The 20,997-nt window shown below is 38.6% G+C and overlaps 1 protein-coding gene across 1 annotated transcript in view; it reads right to left on the bottom strand.

The window, feature by feature from the left end:
* LOC113013066 (copine-9-like) overlaps nucleotides 1–20,997 on the bottom strand; it is a 113,808-nt gene that overhangs the window by 14,978 nt on the left and 77,833 nt on the right. Inside the window, exons 8-18 of the mRNA XM_026153657.1 lie at nucleotides 18,516–18,619; nucleotides 15,956–16,060; nucleotides 13,416–13,457; nucleotides 13,020–13,095; nucleotides 10,745–10,798; nucleotides 10,458–10,519; nucleotides 9,978–10,024; nucleotides 6,444–6,625; nucleotides 4,670–4,797; nucleotides 1,901–2,003; nucleotides 1,268–1,325 (exon numbers count right to left, since the gene is read on the bottom strand). Of these exons, the coding sequence (XP_026009442.1) occupies nucleotides 1,268–1,325; nucleotides 1,901–2,003; nucleotides 4,670–4,797; nucleotides 6,444–6,625; nucleotides 9,978–10,024; nucleotides 10,458–10,519; nucleotides 10,745–10,798; nucleotides 13,020–13,095; nucleotides 13,416–13,457; nucleotides 15,956–16,060; nucleotides 18,516–18,619 (961 nt within the window). The remainder of the gene's footprint in view (nucleotides 1–1,267; nucleotides 1,326–1,900; nucleotides 2,004–4,669; nucleotides 4,798–6,443; nucleotides 6,626–9,977; nucleotides 10,025–10,457; nucleotides 10,520–10,744; nucleotides 10,799–13,019; nucleotides 13,096–13,415; nucleotides 13,458–15,955; nucleotides 16,061–18,515; nucleotides 18,620–20,997) is intronic.

Raw genomic sequence — 20,997 nt, 5'->3', positions numbered from 1 at the left:
GACACAGACACATGACACACAGTAATAGCTACTGGAGAGATGTAGAAGAGGAACTGTTGAGGTCTAACTCCCCAGTGTTTCAACAGCCATGATCCCATACATTATGTATGTGTTAGTGAGTGTGCTGGTGCTTTCGGGATGTGTGCATATGAGGCTGAGAAGAAACAGCACCACCACTAGAATTAGCAGGATAACAAAAAAGACTGGGTGAAAGACTTTTAAAAGACGATGTGATTTCATAGGTGCAGGTCTTGCATCACGAACAGCTCTTCTAATCTCTTCAGATACCTACAGAATGGAGTCTTGTGTGTACTACCAGGCATCGTATCATTCAGCAGACCAAAACAATGACTGTTATGCCATTATCTGTAAGAAATGCTCAAAACAATAGCAGCACATAGAGTGCATGGAGTAAAGACAGCTCTATCAAACATGTTGAATAAAGCTGCTGTGGCTATCGCGAGTGCTATTTCTTTCACATGAGGATTATGTTATGTAACGTTCCACACAGTGGCGAGGCCACTGATGATGTAGCTGATTACCAGTTGATGCAGATGATGGCATTATTAACAGTAGGTCTTAAAAACATGACAATGCAAAATTTGCAAATTAGTGTATGAGCGTAACGAGGTTAGCACTGAGATTTGGGACGCACAGGAGGCTAAACAGCTTTCTCAAGAAAATGCTGTCCAAAAGAAACGATAGAGTAACTGAAGTCCTTTGTCACATTATCTAACAAGTAACCCTCCAAAAAAACAACAAAAAAACCTATGAAATATTGGTCGGTAGGTAGAGCTTGCTGGCTGCCTCTCATTTTTTCACAATCTCTCAAATGTCATGGGGCTTTTATGGTGAGTCTGAAGCAATCGCACAAAAAGATAGGTGAGGAGCAAAGAGACAGGTTGATACAGATTTCAGTCAAAGGCTTATAACTGGTTGGGTTTTGCTTCTTTTTTCAGGCATCTTATAGTAAAGACAGACAGGAACTGTTGAGGAAGAGGAGAGGGGGAACGACATGCAGCAAATTACCAGGGCTCAGCTGCTGAGGGGCTGGTCATCTGTCACATAATGAGTGAGCATTCATCCACCTCTATGAGGCAAAAAAACTTCTTTGCAATTTTTATGGGCAAATTGAAAATGTGCATAAAAACATGGATGGAAAATCATCTACTGTGACATGGAAAGAGGCAGGATAGGCCTTTTTTTCCACCTTCACATTTAGCCATAAAATAAATAATAGACCCTGTTAGTATACCCAAACACTTACCATCAAACTCAGCCGGCCCAACACCTACGATGATAATGGAAAGAGGGAGTGATGCCGCCTGTTCAGACAAAAGGAAAGATGATCCACATTAACTCATTAGATTTTTAAAGCCACGGGTGAGAAGCAGGAAATTAAATGTTGATTCACACTTGTTAAACGTTTTATCTTGTTTTGGGTGAGGCTATTAACCTGATGCAGCAGCCTACATTTTGTGATTTAAAGTAATGACCTGAGAAATTTACTTTGCACTGCGTGATGGGTAATTAGGATGAAGACAATAACAGAGAGCTTGCTTTTAATGCTCTACACTGTGTGCTTTGAGAAACCTCAGAACCCAACCAAACACTGCTTAAAAATTAATTTGATGGGTTACTGAAATTACTGACCTCTTCAAACACTACGTCAATAAAGATGAAAAAAACTCCCCTCTGTTCAAGAAAAGCTTCACTTAGAGGCTCTTACCAAAGAATGCTAATCGTTTTTATCCAAACAATGTAAAAACATTATCTTCACCCCACATGCAGGAGAGTCAGTGGGGTCACAGAGGGCTGTTATTCATCAGTACGCCTGCAGCTTTAATTTTTAACACATGCATGCAAGGGAGTTGTATACATGTGGTGTTTGTTTACTCACATTGACCACAGCCTCTTTGGTCTGGACCATGTCAGATATCACTCCATCTGTGATCATCAACAGGACAAAGTACTGAGAGCCATCTGTAATCTCTGCTGCACAGCTGGGGAATGTGCATAGACAGACACACGGACACCCACGCACACACATAGACACACACATAGAAATACACAGGTTAAAGCTAATAATCTGTGCAAAGAAAACATAAGAAGGCCTGTCTGTTTTCGGGGCAATGAGCTGCAGACGAGACTGATTCAAGCTTTGTCAAAAAAGACAAAACAAAATTTATTGAGAGCTTATATAGAATTATTAATGCTCCTGTAGAACATTAATAAATAATAATCAAATAGTCAAATGCAAAAACAGACAATTATAAAGTACCAGAGTGAAAGTGATCGTTCTGTCATAAAACGTGTCATCCATTCTTTAAATTACTGCCATGTTGACTATTGCTGTTGGATACATGCTTGCCTTAGTCCCATAGGAAACTGCAGTTTCAAAATATAAATGCAAAATATAAATTCTTTTGAATTGAAATCATGAATTACACTAAACTTGAAAATGTCAGCTTCAGAAATTTCTTTTTACACATTTTGAACTGATAATAGATTTGAAAGTTTCAAACAGCTTGCCTGGACACAAAGACCACTTAAATGGCCCGTTTTCTACTTTCTGTTGTAGATGGTAAATGAACTGGTTTGGACTGATTTAGCACTTTTCTATCTGAGCACTCAAAGCGCTTTACACAACTTGTATATACACCCATTCTACGCTGTTTCTAAGTGCTTCCTATCTAACATCCTCTTTCCTCACACATTCATACTCCGATGGATGCAATGGAGAGAAACATGGGGGTCCTTTCCCAGGGATACTTTCCATAAAGACTGGAGCACACTGTGATCGAACCATCAACCTTCCAGTTAGTAGCTGACCTGCTCTACCAGCTGAGAAACAGAAAAAAGATTAATTTATATTATCCTGAGCCTCAATTCATCCTCTGTGTGAAATAAGGCATTTTAGCTTCTATTTTAATCTCTACTTTATTTATGTTAAAGTAGATGCTAATGTGGGACTAGGCTCTGTAGCGCTTACAAAGGGATACACTAATAAATAACTTTTTTTAATAACAAAAAAATAAATAAATGCTAAAGTTTTGCCGATACCTAATATGACCGATGTTTATGGTGGATAATGTTAGCAAAATATGCTTGACAATGACTACTATTTCTCTTACACAATCCTGCCTTGCTATAACACAATACAGACTTAAACTATATATAGTTACTGCAATAAAAAGTGGACTTCATATCTTTCACCCAGCATAGCGACCCATCCACTCACACCCTGAGCCAGAAACCTTTTAATAATAACAAGCACCCCAAAGATAAAATCCTGCAACCACGCTTCTCATTTTTCCACTGCTCTTCATTCCCTGTCCATCATGGGGAATGATAACAAAACAAGAGTATGTACTCACATCGCTAAAGATCAACTTTAACTCGATATGAAGTCAAATGAGTTTCAAGCTGGATGTGTCTGCGTGTGTTTTTTACCTGCTGCTTGTGAATTTACTGTTAGAGGGAAGAATCTATCACCACTGACTTCCCTGTTTTGTGTTGATGAAAACAGTATAAATCTGTGTCAGTCAGTGTTTCTGTGCCTTTGTGTGTAATTGTGTGTGGGTGTGGTGTTAATAAATGGGATTGTAGCATACTGCTAGGATGATTTTGTGAGTATGTGAGTTTTTTATTTATACTCTCTTAGCACCACTTTAATGCCTTCTGCTGCTTGGCAGGTGGCATTCCAACACAGGGTGGGATATATAAATGACAACTGATCATTCAGTGCACGTAAGTTTTAACGTCCAACATTCTGTTCTGCTCGAACAACCAGAGCAAAAACATGCAATTTACTATGGCAGCAAAATCTTTTTCTTTCCCGTTTTTTTGTAACACATCTAGGAACCACTTCAGAAATAACGATGCAGGATATATATAACGGCTATTTGCACAAAGAATCTTAACCTTGAAATTCTGAAATACTAAAAAAAAAAGATTTACACATTTCCTGTGTCTCCAGTGCTTTTACTTTTTGAATGTGTTTAAGTGTCAAAGTCATAAAAAATATTGATACAAAGTGACAATATGTTTTTTTGTCATTTGTTTAGTCTTTGACTCCACTGTTATTGCCTTCATCAGATTTCAGATAACACCAGGATGATGTACAAACATCAGATTGATCAGTACTGGTACTTACTGAGGACATCAGAATACCAGATTTTCTTAATTCCCCTGCTCATTTCAACTTTAAAAAATGCCATGCTGCGCAAATTATACATGCGATGAACCAAATAGGTGTCCATAGAGCTACAAAGCCCAGGAGCCTAGACTTACTGTTTTTTGCAGCTTAATATAAGAGATTATAAAGATTTTTTTAATTATTATATATCCCTGTATAAAAAAATGATATTTAACTCCTCATCACAGCTGTCTCCTGTCTAAACTTCTGACCTCCAAACTTTCACAAACAGCATTGCACATATATATATAATCTTAATGCTACTCAAATTCATAGCTTTCTCCAGGATTTACAGTTATTAAAAACTAATTTGATGTAACTACGCACACCTACTACTTAAAAATATAATATTTTACCGCATACATCCATCTTGTTTTTTTTTTCCACTGTTTTCACTGAGATTTGAATTTGAATGCTAATCAATAAAATCAAAATCAAATCAAAAAATCAAAATCAAATCTTCAAACTTACTTTGCTACTTTGTTGATAACAGGTGCAAAGTTAGTAGGTCCATACAGCTGCACCGCCCTCAGGCTCTGAAAATAAGTCTCCAGGACTCCCTCGATGCCCACACAGTTTGGATTATCATTGTCACCATTCTGCAACAAACAGCAGACATTGCCCTTATGAAGTATGCAGTGCACATATAGTGTATATTAAATATTGTACACAGGCTGGATATGCTGCTGTCAGCTTTGATAAAATCAAATCTATCTACATTTAACTGATTATAATCTGATTAGATTCATCACTGGGTGATGAAGCTCATTTAAAAAGAGAGTACACACATTTACAACCTGAGTCAGTTTCACTCTTTAAACTAAAAAACTGGCTACTTTCTCACATAGCTGCCCAGCTCCGGCACAAGCAGCAAGTATCCAGTTTTAAAGGTTTCAAAAACACATACAAATGTTAGGAAATGCACTCTGTCCTTGAAGCATTCATCAACATGAAACATGAGCACAGATAGATATTTTCTATTCAAAGTTTCCACATCATGTCACATTTTTAAAGAAACCAGAAGGACAAAAGAAACTTCTTTTTTTTTTTTTTTTACTACCTGCAAGTCATTTTTTACCAGATTTGATGCCTGAGACTTGTGAAACTGGAGTCATGGCACTGCGTGTTATATTCTGCACATTCACCCTTTTTATCAGTGATGGAATATTTTAACTAACACTGGAGATGAGTTACATGTTATGTGGACATCAAAATACTACTCCTTTGTCACTACTACTTCACAACACTAACTATAATCACCCTGAAACCAACAGCAGATGGACCAGTGTTAAAGAGCTAGCAAATGTTAGCTAATCCGCTCTCATCATTTTTTGTAAATGTTTAAATGCTAACTACTTTCTTGTCCTTTTCCTTCCAAACAGTAATATTACACAGGAACATTCCAACCAGTAACATAGTAAATAATACATACAACAATCTGCACTTTTCTCCCATCCTGGCATATATGTAAACATCACCAGCACGCTGCTGTTTCAGTGGTTACAAGGTCCAAGAACTTCAGTTGTTCTTTTAGTTTTTTGACATATGATCCAAAAATGCATGGTTGGAAACAGATGGGAAACTGTCACGTCTCTGTTCCCGTTATTAACCAGTTTTAACCAGCGTGACGAAAGGCATATGGATAAAAATGCCAAATGTTAAATCACTTTGATCAGCCAGATTCCCCTTGCCAACTTTTTATATGCGGTGATTGCATTCACTGCAGTGTCTTTGGGGGAAAAAAAACATTTTTTAATGGAAAGGACTGTTGCCCTTGTGGTCTTCAAACTGAAAGAGCTAAAACACTCTGGATCATAAGAAGTGAGATCAGTTAAATGCAAAAAACATTGTTACAGAAAGAAAACAATAGAATCAAAGAAAAATGAATGCATTTTTTTTAAGTAGTAGTTATTTCTAAGAAGTTTTCCTATTTTTAAAAAAAAAAATCCTGCAGTTGTCCTGTCTGTTGAAGCACTTCTGTAAGACCGCAGCAATCAATACTTTCACAGCACAGGTATACTTCAGCTTCATAGCCACTGATTTTTTATTGGTTTGTCCCCTCGGGAGGGAGCCGGGAGGAAGTGGAGCGGATCCTGAGAGATTCCTGCTGGCAGGCAGATGAGCCAACTTCTCAACTTGTACAAACAGCTGGTGTCACGGCCGCATCTTCTAGTCCAGCACACCCTGCCACAGATGAACTGTGCATATTTGCCTTCTACATTTAAACTGTGCGTGTGTTTCTTACCAGCGGGAACGCGTGGGAGATTTTGCCATCGGGGGGCAGCTTAGCACCGAAGCCATAGGCAGGAAAGAGCTTATCGCTGTCGTAGTCCTGGATAATTTCTCCCACTGCTTTCAGTGCCATGGCATATGCATTCATTTGGTACGGACTCATATAATGGAGGGAGGTGGGCTGGGATGGGTTACCTTAGAAGAGGAAACACACATGCACACAGAGCACAATGTGAAGTGAACAGTGCCTCCTTCTCTCTGGTTTGTTTTCATCTGCAAAATACAAGCAACACTAAATCACCAGTGGAAAACTATGAGATGATCAATGCCAAGAAAATACCATATGTTTCATCTCCTTCTTTCAGGTTTTCCCGATGCAGCAAACAGAGACAGGCTATGGCTGTGATGAATTATGTAAAGACTTGTGGGTGTACCAGTAAAATCTGATAGTTGCAGGGAAAGAAGACACTTTTTATCTCTGGAAAATCAAAGACTCACGGAAACAGGATTTTGTATGGGGAATTAAGGAGTTTATGCAATCATGCTAAATGTCTTAAGAAAATGCATTGGTATTGCTAGCGCTGTAATTATTGCACACATATAAAGATCGCAGAATGTGACTAAAAGACAGCTCTCTCTTTGCCCCCTTGGGATAAGGTGGTTTGGACTCTCTCTTCCATTCTAAAAAGAGTGCCCTGCTTTTAAAGGGGATGAAGGGGAGGGGTATGGGGGGGTGATTTGATTATCCACGACAGATGCCTGCTCCCCACACACCCACTGATAATGTATTCCCCCTAATCCCATCAAGCTCCCAACTGCGCTGCAGGTGCACCTCTGGCCATGAAAATACCAGACACATTCACCATTCCCTGTGCACGTTGCACGGTTGACTGCACGTTCCATCATGTGAAAATAAGAGCCTTAATGTAACAATCTATCCAGCACCCACCATCAAGAAGTTGAGTATACCTGCCAATGAAAGGTGAAGGGTCAAATTATATTAGGGAAAGAAATACCTTTGCTGTGTCTAACAGCAGAAAGCACAGTTTCAGACAGAGGAGACTGCAGTTAGGAGAAAACACGAGGTGATATAACTGAATAGCATGCTAATTAAGTAGCATAAAGGCACATTTCTCATATATCATTTCCCCAGCAAGAGCCAATCAAGCTTCGTGCTGAATCCAGACTTCTGTTAAATACAGCTGATTTGCACATTTACCACCACTTCCAGCTTAATGCTTTTAAACTAAACTGTTTTAAGCTTGTACAGTTTTGTCAAGAGCACCTGGAGTAGAATATATTTTTGATTGAAGCATGGGAATCTCCACAATGCTCACACCAAAAGAACAGACAGTGTAAAAATGCTTTTTAACATCGTCACAAATAAATCCACGTATGTCTGTTTGTCTGTTCTTCTCATCTTTTTACCTGTCCATCTGATCTACCTCAAACTTGGCAGATCAATTGCGAGGGACTACATAGTTTGATTAAAAGTAATAGTGAGTGTTCGGAAGGTTACTTTTATAATGTATTCCACTACAGATTACAGAATACATGCCCCAAAATGTATTTTGTAACGTATTCAGTTACGTTACTCAATGACAGTAACATATTCTGAATACTTTGGATGACTTAATATGTTATCAAGCTTTTTATAACTACATGAATGTACTATTGCTGTGTGATTTATTACTATTACTGAAGGTTACTCGCCATACCAATACCAACTAGATTTTTAAATCTTAATATAATATTAATATTAATATAATATTAATATAATCTTAACATAAATGAGTAACAGTAGGTATATAAAACAGGTCCGCGGCTGCGAACCGTAGTAAAGGGACCTCTGACGGGTTCCGTGTGGGGCTCATAGCCGAAAACTAGCTTTACTTTGTTGTCTGGGTCAACTTTGCTAGCGAGAGACAGAGAGAGGCGTTGAAAGGCTGCTCCAACTGAACTTATTGTTTTGGAGGAAAACACGAACACAGTGTACAGTCGAGTCTTAATAGCTTACTTACAACTGGACTATACTGCCCACGAGGCTAAATTCTTTAGGGCTATGCCTGTAACACTCTGCCTATTGCCTTCATATTAAATCATTTTTTGAACAATAATTTAAAAAAATATTTCGTCACCTCATTGTGCAAGTAGAGGTGACATGGGCCGCAAGGTTGAGCATTAGAGCCTCTTAATGTATGTTTTGTTTGGGTTTCCACCGGCGTGGAATTACCAAAAATAGAGAGGGGACAGCCTAACATATGAAACAGGAAAAGACCGCCGTGTAATCCCTGTATTTCAAGAAAGTAACTGTATTCTGAGTACCACCTTTTTAAACGGCAACTGTAACGGAATACAGTTACTCATATTTTGTATTTTAAACACGTAACAGCGGTACACGTATTCTGTTACTCCCCAACACCGGTAATAGTTTTATATTTTGATAACATGAGCCCCTATAGGACAGCACTTAATGACAGTGGGAAGGAAGACCTCTGTCAGAAGACTTATGGAGGGTTAGCCATCTGCCACAAGTGATGGGGAGGAAGGGAAAGAGAAGCATAAAGAGCACAAACAGGACAAAAACAAGTTTAAGACATGCAAAGGTAATATATATAAGTGTATGGATAGTGAATGGAGGGGGAATGGATGCTTACTGGATTGTGGGAAGCCTCCATTCAGCTTTAGCCTGTAGCAGCAGGACCATTAAGGGATGGTTAACGGTCACCTGATCCAGCCCTCACTATAAACTTGATTAACAAGTACAGTTTAAAGCCTTATTGCTGTCTCCTAAACCCAAACTGGAAGCTGTTTCCACTCGACTTCTGGAAACTCCAGGAATCGCAAGTCTGTACTCAGAGAGTGCGCGTTGTCCCACCTAGAGTACCAAATGCTTTCTTAGCATCTGTTTAAGACAGAATGCTTCTCATTTTGACGATATTGTGCAGATAAAAGAAGGCAGTCATAGTTCTTTGTTAAATATGGAAGTTAAAGGACATGTCCTAGCCAAAACGGACTCCAAGGTTCCTGGGAGTAGTGCTGGAGGTGAAGGTAATACCATACAATATAAGTAAGTTCATATTATTATTAAAAAACAATAACAATGCTATTATGCAGTAATATTTGCAGTTAGGAAGCTAAATTGAGTGGGTGATTAGATTTGGTTAACGTAAGGAATCGAATCCAGTAGAAACAGCTGACCTGCGCCAAACTACAGATTAGCAGCACATCATAACCAAAGCAAAACAGACTGTAGTCACAACATACTGTGAAGTATTGCTTTGCAAATGCTCACATGAGCTTTTGAGCATACCAACAAGGGCAAAACCAAAATATTAAGAATAAGTTCATACCATGTACCCTACATTAGTTTTGCTTGCTAGCATGCTAATAGGTGCTACTTAATAGGTGTAAGTGCAGAGGAGTATTTTCCTGGGAAAACCAAAGAATGGCACAAACATTGTATTAAATTTTTTTGGTAGGTCAAAAAAAAGTAATATGTGCACACATCACAATAAAGCAAAATGGTTGTGAGGCAGTGACTTACCATTAGACGCGGTGAAGTCTATCGCCACAGTGAAATTGAGTTGTGTTCTGTGGTAAATAAAATAAAAAGAAACATGAAAGAGTAACACGCACTTTAGCCCACTTGACAAACACTCTACAAACCCTTCGAACACACAACTCTACCAACACGACAAGCTGTAACTCGGTCTCGGTAACTAGCTAATTAGAATGGAAGGACAATATTCCCTTCACCATCTTGAAGCGCTAATTAGATAAAACAAATAGAGCTGCTAATTAAAAGTGAATGAACTGAATAAATTAGTTATTTACAAATAAGATTTGCAAACACCGACTTCCTCAAAGCTTCACCCTTTCAAAGCCAATATGAGCTCAGTGTGGTGCTCAGCATGATGCTTTTGGGAAACATAATCTTGAGAGATACTGGCACAAAGACACAAACCCTCAAAATGGTGGCTGTTGACACTCACTGTGAGCGCGGGCTAATTATTATTCTACTCACCCTCCTCGGATGAAATCCACAAAGGTATACTCAGACTCCACTTTGAAGGACAGCAGTGTTACCTGGCAAACACACACATACCAAAACGCATACAGAGCGATAAACAGAACAGGACGGTGGGAGAGGGACCAGGGCCAGGCAAAAAAACTAAACAGGTGGCCAGCCAGTGAAAAGAAGCAGATGTAAGAGGTGATGATACCTATACTACTATATGATTCTATAAGACATCAGTAAATAGCAATACAGAGGAAATGACAGGCAGTTATGGGTGACGTGGGTGCACTCACAGTTCCAGAATTGATGTATTTCTTTTTTTTGCCTTTCTTCTTGGGATTTAAAACCTGCCCGTGACAGAAAGAGCACATTAGTGATGATGAGTGCCTCCATAAAACCACCTTATAGCTTAAAATGAAGTGCAAAAATGAACATGAATAATTCAGCAGATTGCTGATAATGGTGGCAGCCTACAAATCGATCTGATGTGTGTATAGAGAATTGAGAGAACATCCGTGTGCACGTCCGTCACTATAAAGCTCATCAAAGAGCTTTCTGTTTTTTTCTCTCCTTCAGACCACGTGGTTTTCCAGTAATTATGTTGCAACATTACTATTAATTTGTTTGGCTGGAACAAAGTACATCTTTACTGAGGAGATTTGAATAAGCTGGGGGCAATAATAGATTTGTCAGTTCAGTGTGCGCTTGTTGATTTTTCCAGCAAAATAATGCAACACATTTATTGGTTTCTATTTTATTTGTGAGTGTGTGTGTGTGTGTGTGTGTGTGTGTGTGTGTGTGTGTGTGTGTGTGTGTGTGTGTGTGTGTAATGACTGATATTATTTATTTCATGGCGTATACTGGTGTAATGTTAACAGTGCATCCCATGGCTGATTAAAATCTGCTTGTCTGGACTTCATCACCTTTGACAGGAGCCACAGAGTCTCCACTGTGTTTTACAGTCAGCTACAGACACTCAGTGCTGCATCTCTCTACTGACCTCTTTCATGAATATTCACAACAACTTGAAGTGAAACTTTTAAATTTGGATGGTGTTACCACTGATTTTCAGCCCAGTTCTTGTGTAACTTGGCATACCTCAGCCCTTTCTCCCTTTTTCCCTTTCTTAGTTTCCTGGCATCCACCCTTCCACTGAGACCATTTCTGATGAGGATTTGGTGAAGAGAAGACGGATCTATGACGTGCCAGATGTATCTCTTAAGTCTTTGCTGGATTTTTTTCCTGTTTCTTAAGGACATGACTTTGTGATGCAGATATATTTTTTTAGGTACGTCACTTCTTCTTTTGTCCAGCTTCCTCAACATTTTTAAGGACACACTGCACACCATGTCGAGGTATACCACAAATAGCATATCAGCCAATTTTTCACTAACAGCTCATTGTGAATCACCTTGTTGGCGCAAAAATACTATGTGTCAGGCTGTGCAATAGGGGAGTTTGTAGTGTAGTGCACTTGCTTCTATCATGAAGACTCAAATGGCACTAAATACTAGGAATGACCCAGGTGCATTTTTTGTGCTTGAATGATTCATAGGTCAGTGTTAAGTAGCTTAACAAACAAACAAAAAACTTTCTTTGAAAATAGTCAGGCAGGATTAAAGGATTAAAGGACTGGACTAAAAATGAGTGAAAAAGCTTCCAATGGACCACCAAGATGGTTCAGTTTGTTGAGAAAGGGACTCATATGTTAAAGGGCTAATATAAGGGCCCTGGTTTGATTCTACCTCAGGCAACTACCTGTATCATTGTGTGACGATCATATTATATTATAAATACCAATTCTTTTGTGTTTCAAATGCATTGTGGCCCTTGCAAATGTGATGATACATTCTCTGTGCGTTTATTCCCCACAGAATCTTTGCTCAATAGCATAAAACTATAAGGAAGTCTAGCTCCTACAGTAATCTAGAAGTCTAGAAACAAAACACAGTTGTGCAGTAGTACGTGTCCTTGTTACATACTCTGGAAATCAGTGCTGTTTATGCTAGCTGAACCCCCTCCTCTCTGTGATACTCTAAAATCAATGTACAAATGTGATGGAACTTGTTATACTGTATATATGAAAAGTGTCCTTTAGTGGGAATCAGTGCTAACCCACTAGCTAGGAAGCTCTCTCTTTCAGGTAGGAATACAAAGTTAGCACAATGCAACCTTATAAATGTGAAAACTTTTTTTTAAATTATGGACAATAAATCATTACTGCATATGCTAAATCCATATATTATTGTGACAATGCCAAAGTCATAACAAGGTATGTAAAAATACACGACTTTGTATTTTCAATTACCTGTCTGTTTATATGTTCCGGAAATTATCCTTTCAGCTGAAGGTTTCATAACCTTCAGCTTCATTCTTTTACATTTTTTATTTCATTTTATTTGTTTTTACATTCATCACTTGAAATCCAATCTTTCAGTTTAGAAAAAAATTGTGCCATTGTGAGGGTTCGAGGTTGTTAGAGATTAAAATCACCTAAATTGGATTTGCGAGGTCTTTATATGATGACGGTGGTATGAAATAACAAGCCATCTCCATGTTGTGTCTCACCTCATAGACATTGAACTGGTTCTGCCCCCGAGACAGCTCTCTGTAACTGGTGGTGAACTCGCCGATGAAGTCATGGCTACAGCAGACAGCACCCACACAGAAAAGCAAGCAGGAACAAAATGTTTTTTACATAAATCGTTTTTTTCATCTGAGCTACAGAGCTATATATTTTTTTCTTTCTTAATAACTGTCAAATATGGAATTGTTCCTATTAATCTCCAAATCAGGCCTATCTGTCCTTGCAGCATAAGTTTTGTAGCACATTGTGTCAAAACCCCTCAAGCTCTTCACCACCAAGTTTGTCTCACAGACTGTAAACAAGACGTTTCACTCCCTTCTAACACGAGGGATCAGTGTCTGAAGGTGTAGTGAGTGCTTATCTGCGAATGCTCTTACCTTCCATCTCGATCCCAGTCATAGACGTCTACCTTCACAGTTCTGAAACAGACAAGCACATATTATTTTTGAAGGCCGTGGGTTTTTTGTGAGAAACTTGAACCTCAAATTATGTTTGATTGAATAAAAAAATACTTTTTACGCCATCATATCAGGAGCAGATAGAGCTGATTTCAATTTCAATTTCAGATTTCAGAGAAAAAATGAATAGAAATTTCCACATATAACCTTGGAAGCATCATCTCAGCTTCATGAACAGCCAAATGTGCTGCATGTTGTTTGGCACCACAGCTAGCAGAGAGCTGCTTATTTATGATCTGCATGGAGCCAATGACATTTTCCATTCAGTTGGTTGTTATGGCACCCTCCTTTTCACAACTAGGACAAATAGTCAGTTCCCAGTAAATTGCAGTGATTTTTTTTTCACATTCAGTGAATGATTAAAACTAGTTGTGGTGACCAACTGGTCGTCCAGAGGTTGTTGGTTTCCATTATGAAGTAACTGCACAGGTCTCCCTGTCTCCAAACAACAGCAGTGTCATTTATAACCTCAGATTATTCACACATTTCAAACTGTCTCAGTAAGTCTGCACCAATGAATGAAACTCAACTGGTTGCCGACCTTTTGTATCCTTGTTATAGTCCTATAGAAAAGCAAGTGCCTGTGTCATTCTTCGTAAGTGCCTTGCTGAATGGTGTTGGTGGCCATGGTCCTCCAAGGTGCTCTTTCAGTCAAACAGTGCAGGAACATATTCGAGGTTTTCTTTTTCCAGTCTGGGTTTCTCTTCTTCTGCCTTTGCTTCTCTTGCCTTAGATTTTTCCACATGTACAAAGTCATAGTCAAAGTCGCTTCTCATTATGTGTCCAAAGAATCTTGCTTTCTGACATTTTTACATAGACATTTTCTGGTCTTTGCTCTTTTTGAAAAGCTCTTCAATAGTCAGTCTTTCCATGTATGACATTCTCATCATCTGCTGACGAACCACTTCTCTGCTGCCTTAACCTCCTATGACCTGGCATCCACATATGTGGACATCACATTTTGGGTTGTCTAGACCAAAATACTTAATTTTGCTCTACAAGGGCCTGATATCCACTTACGAGGACATTCCACTGTCCTATCGAAATTTAAAACAAATGTCCTCATATGTGGATCTGATTTTTCTCAGAAACAAAAATCAGGTAAAACAAATCAGGTAATTCTTTGTTTTTACATTCATCAGGTCCCAATCAGTCCAAATAGCAAAGAGAAGTTAAAAATGCATGCCATGAAAGAGTTCGGGTCTTAGGAAGTTAATGGTGTCTACAGTTTTCTTATTTATTGTCCCAGCTCCATTTCCATACATGAAGATATGTATATAGTCATCAAGGAATCACTTTGACTTGAAGGAAATTTATCAATCATCTAAAATCTTTGCTAAGTCAAAGAAAGCTTTTTTTGACTTTGCAATCCAAATAATTTGAACTTATCAACTTGTTGTAATATGGAATTCTTCACTCTGATTTTAAATGTGGAAATGTTGATTCTTGAGTTTTCCTTGTAGTCACGAACAGTCCCACTTTTACGACCATTCATTTACGTCTATGACTGTTTTCTGCAGGTTTTCTTCAGATGTTGAAATGTTTATAGAATCAGTTACTAATATGTTGCACTTAAATTGCAGTCTTGCAATAAATATATAACTATTTTGAATTTCTGTTTTAAATGCATGAGGTCCTGGCTGGACTGTTTAATGTGAATTTCCGTGTTTTTGACATACTGTCACAAACAGGCATGTAACTGCCAATTTCACCCCATTAAGTCACAAATTGTTAAAAGACTGATAGCCAATGACTCCATCTAATTCCAGTTTTATCTCCGTCCTAACAAAGCAAAGTCCCTTTGAAGACTGCAAATGACTGCAAATGGTCTCAGATCTGTTCTCTGTCTTTGAAGAAAAATATTTTAAAGGCAACAAGATTGAAAGTTTGTTGCACATGATCACAACAATTTTGTTTGTGCTGTGGTCTCCAACCAGCCTTTCCTCAATAGCATTAGCTGTAGCATTAGCATTACAGCAATAGCTGTAGCATTACATAAAGCTAGAAAGTCTCAAATATTGATAAACATCACAAAACGTTATATATAAATCAACCGGCTTAAAGTGGTTCAAATATAAAATGTGATGAATTCACAAAAATCTGTCAGATTTATGACAGGAGTCCTTGTTATAGCAACGGTGGCACTGTGCATTTCTGTAGTCAGTGGCTTAACAAATGCTCAGCATGGTCCAGCATGACTGAATATGTAACACAGGGCTGTCTTCAAACTAGGTCAGTCTCAATAACACCAGTGCTGGTCCCTGGGACACCACGACCGACTGCTGGCATTATTCTGACCGCCCCAGCAACAGGCGATGTCATCCACTTAAAAGTCTATCTGTGCCCGATTGTTCTTACTTTACCCAGAGAAAACAAATAGCTTACAACATGGAAGATCTCTGAAGGTTTCTAAATAGTCATAAAATACCTCGATATTAAATTTGATCATGTTTTCTGACCTGTCATAGTCACCATTGCAGAGAGCTCTAACAGGAATGGTGAAGGACTGCCACACTGGGTTCAGTGTGTTCTTGATCACCTCTGTCTTGTGGCAGATGGTGAACCTGCAAGCAAAAAAAAATCAGCCATGAGGAACAAAAAGGGAAAGAACATTTATACTGCTCCTTTTGTACCAGTGAAGATCCCCCCACTAATCTCCCATTCCTTCCTCTGCAATTGAGCAAAAGGCATTGTAAGCTTTTATATTTTTTCTGTCTGCTTAAGAATATCCAGAGGATATAACAGAAGAGTTTTATTTTCTTCTCCTTCCTGTTTTTTATTTTATTACTACAAAAATCTCTCCAAGGCACAGCAGTCGAAGCGATCTAAAAACTTAAACAAATGTGACTTCTGGTGGAACTCGAGTCAGAAGTGTACGTGCAGCAAAGTTGATTTGTATGGAAAATAAGTGTGTGAACCAGATGTGACAATGGGTATTATTAAATGTGGTCTTCATATGAAACACCTTCACAGAACACCTTCCATAACCTTTCTTTTACTAATAATGTGTTTGTGTGCTGTTTCACAGTTGAAAGTAGCACTTATTGAGTGCTTTCTGCTACACAGCACCACTTGGGAATAAGTACTGGAAGCGGTTTGGAGCAACAGTCATTATTTCGCAGCCCCACAGGCTGAAGAGTGTTAAATTTTGTAAATGAAATGATGTCAGATCATTGCTGATGTCTTTCCTCCTTACCAGTGCATTAACACACACTTGAAAACTCCAGAGCTCCAAAATGACAAAACTTCTGCTTTTATATGGTTGCTCATGCTCACATAACCACGTTGCCACCACCTGGCTTAGACTCTTAATTCTTATGGAAACACTAAGGGTGTAGTTAGTTTTTTACACACTACTTCCATATTTTGAATTCAGTTCAATTCAATTTTATTTATATAGCCCCAAATCACAACAACAGTTGCCTCATGGCACTTTATATTTTAAGGCAGACACTACAATAGTACATACAGAAAAAAACCCATGACCCCCTATGAGCAAGCACTATGGCGACAGTGGGAAGGAAAAACTCCCTTTTAACAGGAAGAAAGGGAGGGGCAGCCATCTGTAATGACCTGTTGGGGTGAGAGAAGGAAGACGGTAAAAGTCATGCTGTGGAATAGAGCCAGAGATTTTGGCGTAGAATTGTTAAGAATAACATCACGGTATAAGATGCCATGTATTACTGTTCATTACTGAGGTTGTATATACGTAATAATAATATGTCCTGGAATTTAAAACTTTACAATCTCAAATAGGATGTGATTTTTTTGCTAATCAGAGATTTGTACCCCTATACATACATACATATTAGGGGTGCAACGATACTCGTATCGATATTGAACCGTTCGATACAGTGCTTTTGGTTCGGTACGCATATGTATCGAACAATACAAAATTTTTTATTTATTTTATCAACTTTCCTTATGCTGTCTGTGTTGAGCGCTCAGTGGATCTGCGCTCGACAGTGCAGCCTAGGCGGAGTAGTCGAACGCAGATTCACTGAGAGCAGGGCAAGCTAGACAGAAGTTAAGCTCTCCTTGCAACACGGCAAATTGAACCTCCCCCACCCTCATTCAGATGTGGTATTTTGGTTTTCATGTGAAGTATGACCCTGAAGGTAAGCGCGTCATGGACAAAAGTAAAACAGTATGTTGGATGTGCCACGCAATGCTCAATTACATTGGTGGGAACTAGTGTGTTAGCGCAGTTAGCTCGTTAACGTGTTGGCCGTCCAGCCCCACGCACGGGGCGATCGGCGGTAGCTCGTTAACGGAGATTTGCTGTGTTGTGGCGTTAACGTCATTTCAACGAGATTAACGCTGACAACACTAGTGGGAACACAATGAATATGACTGCACATTTATGCTGACATCATCCTAGTGCAAAAACAAGTGGAAGCAGACAAAAACAACAAGCACGCATGCTACAAACTTTACCCGAGTCATTTAGACAGCCGTTAGCACATGATTCTCCTTATGGGGACCTGATATGTTTAATATGCTGCTGAGAATATAGCCCAGAAGAAGCGGATAGTATAGCTTTTATTTTGGAAAGAGCCATTTCTCTGTAATAAACTCTCTTTTCCAAAGATGAGTGATTTCTCGATCAGATAGATTATTTTTTTTATTACTTTGTTATTTCAGCAACATTAAATTTAAAAACTGTACTTTTGAGTTAAAATATATATTTATAATTTTAATAAATGACAAATTAAAAAGGCATGAACATTTTTTTGTATCGAAAAAATATCAAACCGTGACACCAAAGTATCGAACTGAACCGAACCGTGAATTTTGTGTATCGTTGCACGCCTAATACATATATATATATATATATATATATATATATATATATATATATATATATATATATATATATATATGTGTGTGTGTGTGTGTGTGTGTGTATATATATATGTAGAGAGAGACAGAGAGAGAGAGAGAGAGAGAGAGAGAGAGAGATGTGTGTGTGTGTGTGTGTGCCTGAGGTCTGAGCCCACCCCAAATGTCAACACTCACGTTCCATCCTCATTACTGCGGTAGAAAACCAGGAAGGGGTCAGACTTGCCAAAAAAGTCTTTTTTATCCAGCTTGTTGGCACACAGCTGCATGGTAGCAATATCCTGACAGAGAGGAAGTGCAGGTGTCAATATAATTCAGAAGCAATTACAGTTTTTAAGTCAGCAACTTTGTTTCCTTCAACAACTCCTTTCTTGGTCACAAAGGTGAAGGTTTTTGTGGGACTTTGTGTGTGTGTGCTCACAATAGTTTTCAAAACAGAGCTTCGCACAGAATACAAAATACCTGGTGAGGTAAAAATCCGTGCATAATGTTGAAGCAAATAGGAACAGAATCTGAACCAGCAGCACACCAACAGTTTTTATGCTTTAATAACTGAATGCATGCACAGATTACAGTGGTTATAATCCATTTTTTTTAAATTAAAATTGCAAATTTTATTAGGAAAAGATACTTATTTTATTATGGGATGGCTGCAATATTACGAGCAGGAGCAGAGGGAATGCTTCATAAATATGTATACACCGTTATAGCAGTTAGTAAGGAGCAGTATTATTTCTGCTTCTGGTTAGACAGACAGACAGACAGACAGACAGACAGACAGACAGACAGACAGACAGACAGACAGATAGATAGATAGATAGATAGATAGATAGATAGATAGATAGATAGATAGATAGATAGATAGATAGATAGATAGATAGATAGATAGATAGATAGATAGAATGGCCTTTTAGCTATTTTCTCCTAAAGTAAGGCATTAGGGGAAACTGAAGCTTGTCATTGGCAGCTAGGGGTTGTCAGCTTGCACACACACACACACACACTTCTCAAAATTTCTGAAAAACATTTGGGGCTTGTCAGGGGCGATATGTCCCAGAGTAGCAATAGTAAATATTTCCGAGATAAGCCTGTTCACATAATGTTATCTGGAGCACACAAACACGCACATCGAAATTCTGTTAGCGTCTGACTGCCTGTTAATATATTGCTGTGGCAAGGAGTTGGCAAAAATAAAGGAGAAAATCCCATAGTTCATAGCAGGAAACCACCTTGACAGTTAATCTTAAATATATTTAGAGAACTGTGGAGAAGAGTGGCCAGCAAAATATCAAATGGCTATTGGCACTCTATTTACAAAACTCAGTGTAAAGGTGGGTGGATTTAAAGTGATTTAGTGGACAAACTCAAACATTCATTACCAGGGATGATGATGTGATTAGCTGATTATACATTTGCTTTACACGGTAGTTAAACAGGTGTACTTAATGAGGTGGTCAAGATTGCAGAATGAAAACAGTGGCCTGAAAATCGAATCCTGAGGGACTCCACATGTCCCAGTTGTCATAATACACTGTGCGACAGGCAGGTTAGGACAGAAATATACAGAAATAATAGGTAAATAAAATAAAAGGTAAAAAAAAAAACTGTTTTATTGAGAACTTAGGAGCAAAAACAGAATACAAAACTCTGACTAGATGTGAACTGAGAACTTCCTGAGAACTTCCTGAGAATTTCCTGAGAACTGTGGAACCAATACAGACACCTGGGCTGTGTCCCAATTCAGGGTCTGCATGCTTGAAGTACGCGCACTATAAGTACGAGAAGTGTGGAAGTGAGAGGCTTGTGAAATGGGACGGTATACGCTTCGTCGCACTGTTCAGGTTGCCTAGCAACCATGATACTAACCGCGAGACACGTTACATACAGCTTTGTGTGACAGAAATGAAGGAGAAAAATGTTTTGTTGGTCATTCATTTTTGTCATGACATCTCTGTCATGATGTCTCTCATGACATATCTGAGGCTGAAACCACCGGACCGTAAAACATTATTGTTGGGCTTCATTTCTGTACTGAAAAGTCATTTAAGATTAGTTAGTAAATAACAATTAGTTAATGTTGTTCATGAGACTAAAGTCATCTCACTGTGGTAATGTGTGGTAACATTATAGTATTGTCAGATTATTAAGATATATATATATATATATATACATATATATATACAGTGGGGCAAAAAAGTATTTAGTCAGCCACCGATTGTGCAAGTTCCCCCACTTAAAATGATGACAGAGGTCAGTAATTTGCACCAGAGGTACACTTCAACTGTGAGAGACAGAATGTGAAAAAAAAATGGTAGGATTTGTAAAGAATTTATTCGTAAATTAGGGTGGAAAATAAGTATTTGGTCACCTCAAACAAGGAAAATCTCTGGCTCTCACAGACCTGTAACGTCTTCTGTAAGAAGCTTTTCTGTCCCCCACTCGTTACCTGTATGAATGGCACCTGTTTGAACTCATCATCTGTATAAAAGACACCTGTCCACAGCCTCAAACACTCAGACTCCAAACTCCGCCATGGCCAAGACCAAAGAGCTTTCGAAGGACACCAAGAAAAGTATTGTAGACCTGCACCAGACTGGGAAGAGTGAATCTACAATAGGCAAGCAGCTTGGTGTGAAAAAATCAACTGTGGGAGCAATCA

This window comes from Astatotilapia calliptera, chromosome 20 (assembly GCF_900246225.1).
Source record: "Astatotilapia calliptera chromosome 20, fAstCal1.2, whole genome shotgun sequence".
Taxonomy (NCBI): domain Eukaryota; kingdom Metazoa; phylum Chordata; class Actinopteri; order Cichliformes; family Cichlidae; genus Astatotilapia; species Astatotilapia calliptera.
Note: the sequence above shows the minus strand (reverse complement) of the source record. Positions and strands in the feature narration are given on the sequence as shown.